Source organism: Primulina tabacum, chromosome 7 (assembly GCF_025594145.1).
Source record: "Primulina tabacum isolate GXHZ01 chromosome 7, ASM2559414v2, whole genome shotgun sequence".
NCBI classification, from domain to species: Eukaryota; Viridiplantae; Streptophyta; class Magnoliopsida; order Lamiales; family Gesneriaceae; genus Primulina; species Primulina tabacum.
Window position 1 is genome coordinate 39,317,908 of NC_134556.1, and position 13,641 is coordinate 39,331,548.

A 13,641-nucleotide genomic window follows, 5' to 3' on the forward strand; every position below is an offset into this window, starting at 1 on the left:
CAAAGAAATTATAAGCAGAAGACATACCTCCATGACCATTAAACCAGCTGTTCAACATATTAATTGCCCCGTTCACCGAACCCTGTCTTTGAACTATCTCATCATGGATTCGAATCAGCTGCTTGATAAGTGGAGATACATCTCTATGGCAATCTCAATACCAAATAATGTAAGAGTTACAATATATATGATTCACCCAGGAATCTTTTTTAGAGTGTGTTTTCCAAAGTGTTTTTGTGAGTAGCGCTTTGTTCCATGCCTCCAAGTTTTCAAGCCCAAACCCCCATCTTCTATCGGCTTACATATCATTTTCCAAGTAATCGGTAGGTGCTTTGTTGGCCAAATAAACTTCCTACGTACACATGGCATAGATAGCCCGAATGATTGTAGCCAGTAGTGGAAGGATTGAAAGCCAGAAACAGTCCACTCCCTGTACCACCGATCTGATTAACTCTACTTTCCCAGCGTACGATAATGAGTGCCATGGCCAAGAATTTATCGATTAAATCAACCAGGATACTATAATATGATGTTTTCATCAGTTTAGTAGCTTATCCTATATTGTATTGTTTTATGTGAGTTTGATCTAAAAAATTAAATTAAAAAATCATTTAATAAGTTCAACTTTTTTAAAATATTTTTATTAAAAAATTCACGTATGGATTAAAGATTAAAGCATTTAATCAAATTTTAATATAATTTTAAAAAAAATAACCACAAAATTAGTAATCAATAATGAATCCAAACTTTAACCAAAAAAAGAAAGAAAACCCACAAAATCATCAATTACTATGATAAACATTTATCACCAAAGCTATAATTAATAATAATAAAAAAAAAAAAACATGTATAACAATGTAAATTCGCAACGAGTATAACGTGATGTTAGTATTTTATGAAGGATTTACAATATTTTGTGTTGTGAGACTCCTTGCCATTGATTACATGTTTGGAGGAGTCATTCGATTCTACGGTTGGGTACCAACCATCCCACCGTACTAGAAAGACTAACATTTGACCAATTTCATATGAGATCCACGTTAATATAAGCTTCACATGAAAAATCAGAAATTGGCAAAAATATTGGTCATTGATCCTAAGAAGTGGTATCGGATCGAATTTCTCGTTTGGAACCTTGTGTCTATTAATTATGTGTTTGGGCTTGTTGGTTTTGATCAAGAACTCGTTTACTTTTATCATGATTCGAATTAATATAATAATTGAAAATCCAATAGAAAATATATTTCAAAAAAATTTACTATAAAAATTTGTGATTGCTTATGATCGACATATGATTTCAACTTATTTTAAAATATGAGATTGAGATATGAAAAATATTGTACGTGGAAAAATCAAGACTAATTTTTATTTTTTGGCATTGGAATATTATGAAAGCCCATAAAACAAAGCCCGAGGCTGAAAAATAAATCAAAACCCATAAGCTTTTATATGTGTTATTTTTTAAAATCATATACATACCGTCTCTTTTCCGGAATCTGGAGATTGCCTAAATCTGATCCTACGCGTAGGCAAAACCCTAATTTTATCTCTTGACGACACAGGTATCGTTTGTTTTGAGCTTTTTTGTTTGTAAACCTACGCCACACCCGATTTTACGTATTCTACATCTGAAAGAAGATGGGATCAGAAAGGAAAGACGATGGATTGAAGAAATTGGAGTATTTATCACTGGTTTCAAAAGTGTGTAGCGAGTTAGAAACGCATTTAGGGTTTGGGGATAAGGTGTTGGCCGAGTTCATCACGGAGATGGGCCGGAACTGCCAGACAGAGGATGAATTTGATGGGAAACTGAAAGAGAATGGCGCGGAAATGCCTGATTACTTTGTGAAGACACTGCTTACTATCATTCACGCAATTTTACAGCCGAAGCCGAGGTCGAAATCAGAGAAAGGATCTAAGGAGGGAGATAAATCTGCTTTTTCGGCTTTGAAAATTAAGGATGGTAGGGAGAGAGTGAGAGAATTGGAGAAAGAGATAGAAGAAGAGACCAGAGGGCGGAGGAGAAAGGAAGAAGATGAGGAGGATAATAAGCACATGGAGAGGGATAAAGACAAAAGAGAGAGGCGGAGAGACAGAGACAGAGACAGAGATAGTGACAGGGGCAGGGATAGAGATGACTACCATGATGACAGAGGTAGGGGAAGATATAGGGACAAGGTTGGGGATGGGGACAGGGACTGGAGTAGAAGTGAAACGAATAGGAGGGATGAGTACGCTGAAGATAGAGAAAGGGAGAGGAAGGGATCGAGGGAGGAGAGGAGGAGCGGAGAGCTGGAGTTATACAAAGTTTATAAGGGGAGGGTGTCAAGGGTGATGGATACTGGCTGTTTTGTCCAGCTCGAGGGATTTAGGGGAAAAGAGGGTCTGGTGCATGTTTCCCAGATGGCAACCAGGAGGATTGCTAATGCTAAGGATGTCGTGAAGCGGGATCAGGAGGTATATGTCAAAGTTATATCTGTTAGTGGGAATAAGTTGAGTTTGTCAATGAGGGATGTGGATCAGAATAGCGGAAAGGATTTGCTTCCCTTGAAAAGGAGTGAGGAGGAGGATGTTTCGAGAATCAATCCTTCAAGTTTAAATGATGGCGGGGGTATGAGGGGTAGGATTGGTCTCTCAGGGATCAAAATTACTGAGGAGGAGGTGGTTGTGCAGTCGCGAAGGCCACTCAAAAGGATGAGTTCACCAGAAATGTGGGAGGCTAAGCAACTTATAGCTTCAGGTGTTATGGGTGTAAAGGAGTATCCGATGTTCGATGAAGAGACAGATGGTTTGCTTTATCAGGAGGAAGGTGCGGAAGAGGAACTTGAGATTGAGTTGAATGAGGATGAGCCTGTCTTTTTGCAGGGTCAGAGTCGATACTCTATTGACATGTCTCCTGTGAAGATATTCAAGAACCCTGAGGGGTCTTTAAGTCGTGCAGCAGCTCTCCAGTCTGCTCTTATAAAAGAGAGGAGAGAAGTCAGAGAACAGCAGCAAAGAACAATGTTGGATTCCATTCCAAAGGATCTGAATAGGCCATGGGAAGACCCGATGCCTGAAACAGGGGAGAGGCATCTTGCGCAAGAACTTAGGGGCGTTGGATTGTCTGCATATGATATGCCAGAGTGGAAGAAGGATGCGTACGGTAAAGCTCTGACTTTTGGGCAAAGATCTAAGCTTTCCCTTCAGGAACAGAGGCAAAGTTTGCCCATCTACAAGTTGAAGAATGAACTTGTTCAGGCTGTCCATGATAATCAGGTTTTAGTTGTTATAGGTGAGACAGGATCGGGAAAGACAACACAGATAACACAGTATCTGGCCGAGGCAGGATATACTACCAAGGGAAAAATAGGTTGTACCCAGCCTCGTAGAGTGGCTGCAATGTCTGTAGCCAAGAGAGTTGCTGAGGAGTTTGGTTGTCGTTTAGGGGAAGAAGTTGGATACGCAATTCGATTTGAAGATTGCACAGGTCCAGAGACTGTAATCAAGTATATGACTGATGGCATGCTTCTGAGGGAGATTCTGATTGATGAAGATTTATCTCAATACTCGGTAGTCATGCTTGATGAAGCTCATGAGAGGACGATTCACACAGATGTCCTTTTTGGATTATTAAAGCAACTTATGAAACGGAGAACTGACCTTCGTTTGATCGTCACATCTGCAACTTTGGATGCTGAGAAATTTTCGGGATATTTCTTCAATTGTAATATTTTCACAATTCCTGGAAGAACATTCCCCGTGGAAATATTATACACCAAGCAACCAGAAAGTGACTACCTAGATGCTTCTTTGATTACTGTCTTACAGATTCACTTGACTGAACCTGAAGGCGATGTACTTCTGTTTTTGACTGGCCAAGAAGAGATTGATTATGCATGTCAGTGTCTATATGAGAGGATGAAGGGTTTAGGAAAAAATGTCCCTGAGCTGATCATTTTACCGGTATACAGTGCTCTACCCAGTGAAATGCAGTCCAGGATATTTGAACCTGCTCCTCCAGGAAAGAGAAAAGTTGTTGTTGCCACCAATATAGCCGAAGCATCTTTGACTATTGATGGTATATTTTATGTTATTGATCCGGGCTTTGCAAAGCAGAATGTGTACAATCCTAAACAGGGGCTTGATTCACTGGTGATAACTCCAATATCCCAAGCATCTGCAAAGCAAAGAGCAGGAAGGGCAGGACGAACAGGACCAGGTAAGTGCTATCGTCTCTACACAGAGAGTGCGTTCCACAACGAGATGGCTCCCACGTCAATTCCAGAGATCCAGAGGATCAATCTAGGGATGACTACTCTTACAATGAAAGCTATGGGTATTAACGATCTGCTATCCTTTGACTTTATGGACCCCCCTTCACCTCAGGCCCTCATTTCTGCCATGGAACAGCTGTATACTTTGGGGGCTCTCGACGAAGAGGGGCTGCTTACAAAGTTGGGAAGGAAAATGGCCGAGTTTCCTTTGGAACCCCCTCTTTCCAAAACGCTTCTTGCCAGTGTTGATCTTGGTTGTAGTGATGAGATTTTGACAATCATTGCAATGATTCAGACTGGGAACATCTTCTACCGACCTAGAGAAAAACAAGCTCAAGCAGACCAGAAAAGGGCGAAGTTTTTCCAGCCTGAAGGAGACCATCTGACATTACTCGCGGTCTATGAAGCCTGGAAAGCAAAGAATTTTTCTGGTCCGTGGTGCTTTGAGAATTTTGTCCAGTCTCGATCATTGAGGAGAGCACAGGATGTGAGAAAGCAGCTTCTATCCATCATGGATAAGTATGCCAATCATTTTTTTATTACTTGCCTTTACTTCAGTTTAGCTTGCTGTTCATTGATTGACTATGAACCTTGGTGGTTGCTTGAATCTTGCTTCTGAGTTTTATTTCGTGTTGTATGGATGAGGTAGCTAGCTATTAAATATACCCTTTTTAGTTGTTTCTGATGTACTGTGTCTTTTGTTATTTGTTTTTTGCCTTTTTGATTTGCCAAGTGACCATAATATTGTTCTTCAAGGGTTTTGGTTATTTCAACATGAAGGTTATTTGTTTTCTCTTTCTTGTTTGATGCTTTTGTTCAAATCATTCTGTTCTCATCTACTCATAATAGTTCACATCTTAATGATCCTACTTCACAGCACTGTAGTTGAATGGTCTTATTAGTTTTCTTTGTTTTTTTTTTAAGATATAAAATATCTCAAACCTGTTCTATGCTAACAGGTACAAATTGGATGTTGTTACTGCTGGAAAGAATTTCACAAAGATCCGGAAGGCCATAGCTGCGGGTTTCTTTTTCCATGCTGCTCGGAAAGATCCACAAGAAGGGTACAGGACGCTAGTTGAGAATCAACCAGTTTACATTCATCCGAGCAGTGCTCTTTTCCAAAGACAGCCTGACTGGGTTATCTACCATGAGCTGGTGATGACTACGAAAGAGTATATGCGTGAAGTAACTGTCATAGATCCGAAGTGGCTTGTTGAACTTGCACCAAGATTTTTCAAGGTGTCAGATCCTACAAAAATGAGCAAACGTAAAAGACAAGAGCGGATTGAACCCCTCTACGACAGATACCATGAACCTAATTCTTGGCGTTTAAGCAAAAGGCGTGCTTAAGGTTGCTCACTCGCTGTTGCTGGTCCGTTCGCTGCTCCGTTTATTTTTTTGCTGATGGAAGATTCTCTACCTAGTCATTGAAGGATTGTTTGTTCTCTGTAGATAATTAGGTAATTATATTTTACCAGGTTCTGCTCGCTGTCAATTTTCTAGTTTTTGGGTTGGGATTATGTTCCCTTGTTTTGTCTTTTAATAAATAAGATCATCCATTTAGAAGAAGTGAAGGTGAGTTTACCTACCGAATGACCAATAGATAGATATTCATAGAAACTACATTGAGTATGTTATGAAGAAATTTGTTGTCAAGAGACCCGAGTTATATTGCCTGTATGTTTTATAGTTTTTGTTTATTTTGGCAATTCAGTAAGTACTTAGTAGTCAGTGCTAATAAAGTATGGTAGAATATGACAACCTAAGTATCAGTTGACGATTATTAATTATAAATTGTGTAAGGATCCAAACTCTAGACACTATATTGGTATGGTTCTACCGTTTTGGCCTGTGATCCAGAAATTGTACGAGTCCTAAGTAACAGTAGTTTTTGACTAGCCTCGGTTTTTAATATTACTTCTACATTAGGGAAAAATCATTGTTTTGGTCTTTTATACAATTTAGTTCTCAAACTCAGTTTTCTTACATGTTTTGTCCATGCCAAGCTAGACAGTAATATGGCTCATGCGCCATGTGACAACTGACAAGCCTCTGTTAGATGGAATATTACTGCAGTTTCCGGCATGAAATTCAGTTCTCCTTGATATGGTGGAAAATTGACCCGAGTAAGCTCCTGAAACTGTGTTCTCTGCAACAGCTTTTGAAGGAGGATAAACACGAGCTTACTGCTCAGTCTGCTGTGGATCTTTCTATTTCCAAATCAACTAACAAATTTGTTACGTAATTTACAATAATATGGAACCATTTGTTGTAGACATATAGTGAGCAGAGGTAGGTAAACGTGATCTCGTTGATCCTGAACAAATGGTCAATTACCTTTACCAAATTGTGGATAAAATACCTGCAAGTTATACATTGTAACTACGTATATATGGTGGTTTCTTATGGTCAATTGTTGATTCCTAATCACCCTATGTTCGTTCCTTGTACAAAGGTGAAACTTTTGATGAATGAAGTTCAATTCGAGAGGATATAAAGTTAGAGGAGATGGAGTTTTGAAAGAGAAAGGGAGTAATTTGGACAAGCTATAAAAGTTTCTTCAAAGAGATAATATTGTCCTATTTCATAAATAATAGGGAGCTACACATTACACGAGGACTTGTAGTTATTATTATGTTCGACAAGGTTCGGTCGAATATTACTTGAAATCACAGAAGATAATACTTTTGTTATTTAATAAATTATAACGAAGCTTTTATCCCATTAAATGAAATCGGTTGATAAATTAGTGAAGTTCGATATCAAAATTTGGGGGAAAGATGATGGTTATTAGTGATGACTTCTTTAAACTAATTCGATGTTAGAATTGATAAATTAACCATGTAATTTTAAAATTAAATCAAGATCAAAATTTGATCACAAAACTAAAATAATCGGTTATTTGAGTAAAATCGAGATTTTTTTCACCTTTGTATGATTGATATTTCATATATAAATATGATATTAATCAAATGAAATGAGCTGTTTTTTATTATATAGTTCAAATATATGAATAACGAAACCCAAAATTTTATGTACCATTTATATTTGTGAGAGACAAAACAAAACTCCGTGACAAACACGCTTCATTGTAATTGTAATAATTAATTAAAAGCGCTAATTTCCACATTCCTATAGTTGATAACTGCCGTTAGCTGTAAGAAGTCAACTCAGTTCCAGAAAGTTGACGTCGTACGTTAAACGATGTCGTAAACCAAGCCTTTCAATGCATTTAAAACTGGCTCCATCACTTCCAAATATGAACGTTTTGCTACGTAAAAGACTTCTGAACGAATGGGAAAAATGACGGTGATAATGCTACCGTTTCTGCTGATCATAGCATCACCGGCAAATGGGTTTTATCTTCCCGGGGTTGCTCCACGTGATTTTCATCTGGTAAAAAATTATCTGTTTCTGTACGCCAGCGACACGCATTTTATGTGTTCTCGAGTTGAAAGATTGGATTTTTTCTTGATATATTACCGATGCCTAGTTTTTTTGTGTATCACGCGTAACTTGACGAGTTGATACTGTATTTGATCATGTGTGTCAGTTAGTTTTCACTATGATACCGAAACAGATAGTCTTGCTTTTGAAATCATGGTGTTGGATTTTAGTTGAAAGTGAAACCAAAATCGAATAGCTTAAGAACAGTATACGGTCTCCGCATGGTCCCGTTTTTGGTGATTTTTTTTATTTCTAGGAGGTGGGCTTAACCGTAAGGCCTTGGTTCTTATTTCCTTTTGGAATCAAAACCGAGACATGGTTTCAGTAGCAGTTTTGGAGGATTCCAGTTCCAATTTTGGAACTGAAACCAAAACATGGTTTCATTTCTGGTTTTCGGGAGAGTCTCAGATTTCGGTTTACAGGTAGGATCTAGCACTAGTGGTGGGAAGTTTGTTTGAATCATCAGGCGATTCTCTATGTTAATATTTGCCATATATTGTGTGGATGTTTATTGTGTTTCTTGAGCATTCAATTCCATGGAGACTCTGTTTTCACAGCGTTGGATAAATAGTTGCTTATCGATAATTGATTTTATCATGTCTCGTTCCTGGTGATTAATCGAGTATCCCGTATCCGTGTATCTTCATTCTTATCCTGCATTTCGAACCGCTTTTGAAATTCTATAGTAATCTTCTCTGTTCTTCTTCAATTCGCTCGTTCCTTCTGATGACTTTATTTCGAACCGCTTTTGAAATCCTACATTGGAATAACGTACCATCTAGCTCGTGAACAGGATGTAATCATTGCAGGTAAAGTTGAGGTGGAATTGAAATTAATATAATAATTTAATCAAATATGATATATTAATATAAAATAGTTTGCAAAATGATTTTGTTATTTTTTAAAAAAAAAATCTGTTGTTCGAAATAGAAGAGTTAATTTTCAAAAAAAAAGTTTAATCAATATCATTTTTCAAAATTTATATATTATTTAAATTAATATGTAACTCGTGTAATATAAGACAAATTTCACTTAGATTCAAAATGTACATTTCAAAACTATTTTTAATATATTTTAAATGTACTTTCAAAATTAAATTCTATTAAATAAAAGAATTGATAAAATAAATTTATCACTTTTACGAGTTATTTGCACCGAACACCCTTTGAAATATAAAAAATCTACATTTATTCAATGTGAAAGTTAAATATGTATTCTAGTTATTAACTTTTATGAGTTATTTGTACCGTGATATCTTTTAAAAAAATTAGACTGTGCTTAAATCATTATATATATTTATCAAAAAAATTAGAATTGGCTCGAATATCTATAACTCATTGTAAAAGAAATTGGGCTGAGCTATAGCCTAGGACGGGCCAAGCATAGGTCCGTCCTAAGTGCTTAATATTGAACGATGCATGGCTTCGACTTATATCCAGGGTGAAACTCTTGAAGTAAAAGTTAACAAGCTTTCATCAACAAAGACACAGCTTCCATATGACTATTACTTCTTACGTTACTGCAAACCTCAAAATATTAGGAACGTAGCAGAAAATTTAGGAGAAGTTCTTCGAGGTGACAGGATTGAAAATTCCGTGTACACTGTGAGTATATTCATCGTATTCAATTTCTCTGGAAAAGTAGTTATGACGATAAATTGTTTGACATTGTGGAATTTAAATCTGCTACAGTTCAATATGAAGGTGCCACTGTCTTGTAAAATAGCTTGTCGAGTAAATCTCGAAGCTTCAGCGTCAAAGAACTTCAAGAAAAAGATCGACGGAGATTATCGAGTCAACATGTAACACTGTTCTTTATAAGTACGTCCAAATACTTTTCATTCGATTGTTTTGCTTTATTTTATTTTAGTTTTGTTGGTGCAGGATTCTGGACAATCTTCCAATCGCAGTTGTTTGGCAAACGACGGATGCAAGTCAGCAGAACATTTATGAACGTGGGTTTCGAGTTGGATTCAAGACAACTTTTTCTGGAGTAAGATTCACTTCATAGAAACCAAATTATTCAAAAAGTGTATCTCATTTTCTGTTGAGTGATTGGGCATTGTATTCTTTATCAGAGCCAAGATCCGAAATATTTTATATTCAACCACCTGAGCTTCAAAGTGAAGTATCACCCGGATCCAGATGCTAACACTGCCCGTGTTGTCGGGTTTGAGGCCTTTCCTCAAAGGTCTGTCGTCATATATTTCTCACCATTTCCTTGATCAATCATATAAAGCTTATTATGCTGTTTTTAACTCTCTATATTTGCAGCATCAATCATAAGTACGAGAAATGGGAGGAAAATATCACTAAGTTAACAACATGCATGCCAAGCACCCAAACCAAACTAGGCATACATCCTCAAGAAATTGATGGAGATAAAGAGATAGTGTTCACCTACGATGTTTCGTTTGAGGTATAAATATATTGTTTTAAATTACAAATTTCAAGTCCCATTATCGATTTTCTCTTGTTCGAATAATATAATTGTAATATTCCTTTTTCAGTCAAGTGATATCAGATGGGCATCAAGATGGGATACTTATCTTCATATGAAATATGATCAGATTCATTGGTTTTCAATAATAAAATCATTGACGATAATCCTTTTCTTATCTGAAATCCTAGCTTTGATCATGATGAGAACCCTTTACAAAGATATTGTGAAATATAACCAGTTGGATCAAGAAGAAGCGCTGGACGAAACTGGGTGGAAATCGGTGCATGCTGATGTCTTTAGACCACCTAACAATTACAGCTTATCGTGTGTATATGTTGGAACTGGAGTCCAGGTCCTCGGAATGACTTTCGTGACTATAATATTTGCAATGCTCGGTTTCCTCTCGCCTTCAAATCGAGGTGGGCTAATGACAATCATGGTTTTCTTGTGGGTCTTTATGGGTTTATTCGCTGGCTATTCCTCGAGTTATATGTACAAAATGTTTAAAGGCTCGGAATGGATGAAAATACCCCTTAAAACAGCCGTCATGTTCCCTTCTGTTCTTTTCACCATTTTTTTATTTCTGAATGGTCTAATATGGGGGGAGAAATCTTCAGGGGCCATACCCTTCGGAACTACGTTTGTACTCGTGCTCTTGTGGTTTGGAATATCGGTGCCACTGGTCTTCTTAGGCAGTTTCTTGGGCCAAAAAACACCATCTTTTGATGACCCTATGAAAACGAGTAAAATTCCTAGGCCGATCCCTCCTCAGCCATGGTACACTCATCCTGTTTTTGCTATGCTTATTGGAGGAGGTCTTCCATACGGGGCAGTCTTAATCGAGCTTTTCTTCATATTAACATCTGTGTGGCTGAACCAATTTTACTACATTTTTGGGTTTCTCTTTCTGACTTTCGTCATTCTTTTCGTAACATGCGCTGAAATAACTATCGTGTTGTGCTACATTCAATTATGTTGTGAAGATTACCGGTGGTGGTGGCGGGCTTATTTGACTTCTGGTTCTTCTGCACTGTATCTTTTCTGTTATTCGATCTTATATTTCTGCACGAAGCTGGAGATCACGAAGTTGGTCTCGGGTATCTTGTACTACGGTTATATGCTCCTCATTTCTTATGTGTTCTTCATTCTTACCGGAACAATAGGCTTCTGTTCTTGCCTCTGGTTTGTACGGAAAATCTACTCCTCTGTCAAGATAGACTAGTTCGATGTGAGAAAAGAGTCGATATTGTAATAAAACATAGAACTCAAGATTCTATGATGGAAGATGTCACCTTTGCAATAAAAGAAAATTCTCATCTTTAAACAAATTACATTTTTCTGTAATGCTTGCACCAGCTCATCAGGATATTTTTTTTATTTGAATTCGACTTCGGCCAGGCACAGACCACCTGCAGGGTCATGTTTCTGGACTCCACGGCCCCGGATCACGGGCCTGGCGTTGGTGTTGTGGCCACTCAACCGTATTGTCAGTGAGAGAGCAGACAGCAATATCGTTGGCACAAACTAGACGCAGGAAATTGATGGAGGGGTCGAAATAAGTTGAATTAAAAAATATTTTGATCTGCTTAGACTTCTCCAATCAAACGGACTCGGAAAGGCCACAAGGGGCAGAATCGACATTTTAACAGGAGGTGTAATGTATATGGCCTTTGGGATTTTCAAGAACAAAAGTGAAGATTACTTTGCATTTGGACATATATGTCTTTGTCGCTGTTTCTTTTCTCTCCGTAACATCTATTCTATTTTATTAAGAGTGAGAATATGATAGTAATCACCTGAGAGACATCAACTTTTTCTTCCAACTTTACCTTTATATGATACTAATATTACACTTTTGTTTTCTGTTTTTTGTTTTTTTTAATTTCAACACACATTTTTTTTTAATTTCAACAATTCAAAATATCAATTTAGTCCCACCATAATTTGTCAAATTTTACTTTAATCTATCATTAATGAAGTAACTAATTTAAAATAAGCAAGCGACTCTACAAGTGGTCCATCTTGTCATCATAAATATTTAGTTATTTTCTATATCCCACAATTATATTATAAAAAGGGGTTTTTAAAAAAATATTATAAAAATAATTAATTTTTATGAAACTATAGCAAAATGGAATACTTTTAAAATCTATAATGATCCGAGGAATAGAACCGACGAATTGTTCCTCGGACCCTTTTTTAATAAAAATATATGTGTTTTTTTTAATTAACAAAAATGTTAAGTTCCACTATAATAAGTCTTTATTTATTTTACTTTAGTTTTTTCTGATCAATATATAATAACTGCTAATATATTTTAAAAGTAGATGATAAAAATGATATTTACACTTTATAAAATATTAAATACGATCTATTTTGACTTTTGTATTAAAAATCGAATAAACTCTTATGTTCCTTTTTAATTCCACCAAATAAATACACACTTTTAAAGTACAATTTTTTATAGCTATTTATTTTCAATTTTGGTATATATATATATATATATATATGCAACGTGTAATCTTATTTTATTTTTTGGGAGAGAAATGCAACTTGTATTTTGGTATAATACAAGAAAGTAGCTACGTACACGTATCACACTCTTAATGTATAAACATAAATTGTATATAGTTTTGAAATTAGTAATGAGCATAGTTTATGGGATGTTACCAATGCATTCTTTTTTAATTCAAGAAATTTCCTTTTTTTTTTTAAGTTGCGGAGGAAATATTTATAAATGATTATCGAATTCGAGATTATGAGATCTCATGAGAACGTTGTCAGGATAAAATACAAATTTTCATTACGAAGAAACTACATGTCGTTAAAGATCATAGAAATCTAGCAATAGAATCGCCTAATTAACTAATATTTTATTCCATACGCACGAATTAATAGAGTTAAACTTTTGTTATATATAGTTATTTGAAAGCGGTTTGGGGTGATGATAGACTAATTGAAATATGTTGCGTTTAAGCTGTTATACGGTTGAAAAGATTAGAGTTGCACAATTATTTTCATCTATAACTTTTGATAAAACGGCAATCGTTCAATCTTATATAAACTCAAAACTTAGCTATGGATTTTGACTTTTTTTCATCACAAATAAAATTCATGTGAAATTATAAATATTGACAAGAATAAGCTAGCTAATTACTAGATATCAGCTACTTAATTTGTCCACAAAATTGCTGATGGAAGGGAATCTTATTGCAAAAATCATAAGCAAATTGACCACAAATATTTTTTTAAAAAAAAGAAAAAAAAAAGAAAGAAAGAAAGAAAAATGACAGAGAAAGGCTATGTAAGCTATAATATATTAAAAATTAAAATACCGAAAATTTTAGTACACGAAAAATTAATGTAAAAATGAGAATATCAATACACGATGTTCTCTTATTTTGCGCGGAGATTGGAATGTAAATATATATATTTTATTTTACCCTTTGATATCTTCAATAATCACATATATACTATATATATATATATATAT

At 35.9% G+C, this 13,641-nt stretch overlaps 2 protein-coding genes and 1 long non-coding RNA gene across 10 annotated transcripts; 2 read left to right on the plus strand and 1 right to left on the minus strand.

The window, feature by feature from the left end:
* Positions 1-1,457: 1,457 nt before the first annotated feature.
* On the plus strand, positions 1,458-6,933 carry LOC142551944 (putative pre-mRNA-splicing factor ATP-dependent RNA helicase DEAH5). 7 transcript variants are annotated; one of them, XR_012821659.1, is made up of 4 exons: positions 1,458-4,775; positions 5,216-5,631; positions 6,336-6,385; positions 6,715-6,933. XR_012821659.1 is itself a non-coding variant. In XM_075661472.1 (3 exons), the coding sequence occupies exons 1-2, from the start codon at positions 1,639-1,641 to the stop codon at positions 5,607-5,609; spliced, it is 3,531 nt and encodes a 1,176-aa protein (XP_075517587.1). In that variant the 5' UTR covers positions 1,458-1,638; the 3' UTR covers positions 5,610-5,631; positions 6,715-6,933. The 7 variants fall into 7 exon arrangements, 6 of the variants coding, with proteins under 6 accessions (XP_075517587.1, XP_075517583.1, XP_075517584.1 ...); XM_075661472.1 differs by lacking the exon at positions 6,336-6,385; XM_075661468.1 differs by lacking the exon at positions 6,715-6,933 and having other exon boundaries at positions 6,270-6,682.
* Positions 6,934-7,460: 527 nt separating this feature from the next.
* LOC142551945 (transmembrane 9 superfamily member 7-like) lies at positions 7,461-11,466 on the plus strand. Of its 2 annotated transcripts, none has more exons than XM_075661474.1 (7): positions 7,461-7,655; positions 9,146-9,310; positions 9,398-9,507; positions 9,590-9,698; positions 9,784-9,896; positions 9,980-10,124; positions 10,216-11,466. In XM_075661474.1, the coding sequence occupies exons 1-7, from the start codon at positions 7,554-7,556 to the stop codon at positions 11,368-11,370; spliced, it is 1,899 nt and encodes a 632-aa protein (XP_075517589.1). In that variant the 5' UTR covers positions 7,461-7,553; the 3' UTR covers positions 11,371-11,466. The 2 variants fall into 2 exon arrangements, with proteins under 2 accessions (XP_075517589.1, XP_075517590.1); XM_075661475.1 differs by lacking the exon at positions 7,461-7,655 and adding an exon at positions 7,662-8,520 and having other exon boundaries at positions 9,105-9,310.
* On the minus strand, positions 11,188-11,659 carry LOC142551946 (uncharacterized). The gene is made up of 2 exons (XR_012821660.1): positions 11,441-11,659; positions 11,188-11,353 (listed from the first exon to the last, which is right to left on the minus strand). It is a non-coding gene; the product is annotated as an uncharacterized LOC142551946 (long non-coding RNA).
* Between the last annotated feature and the right edge of the window lie 1,982 nt (positions 11,660-13,641).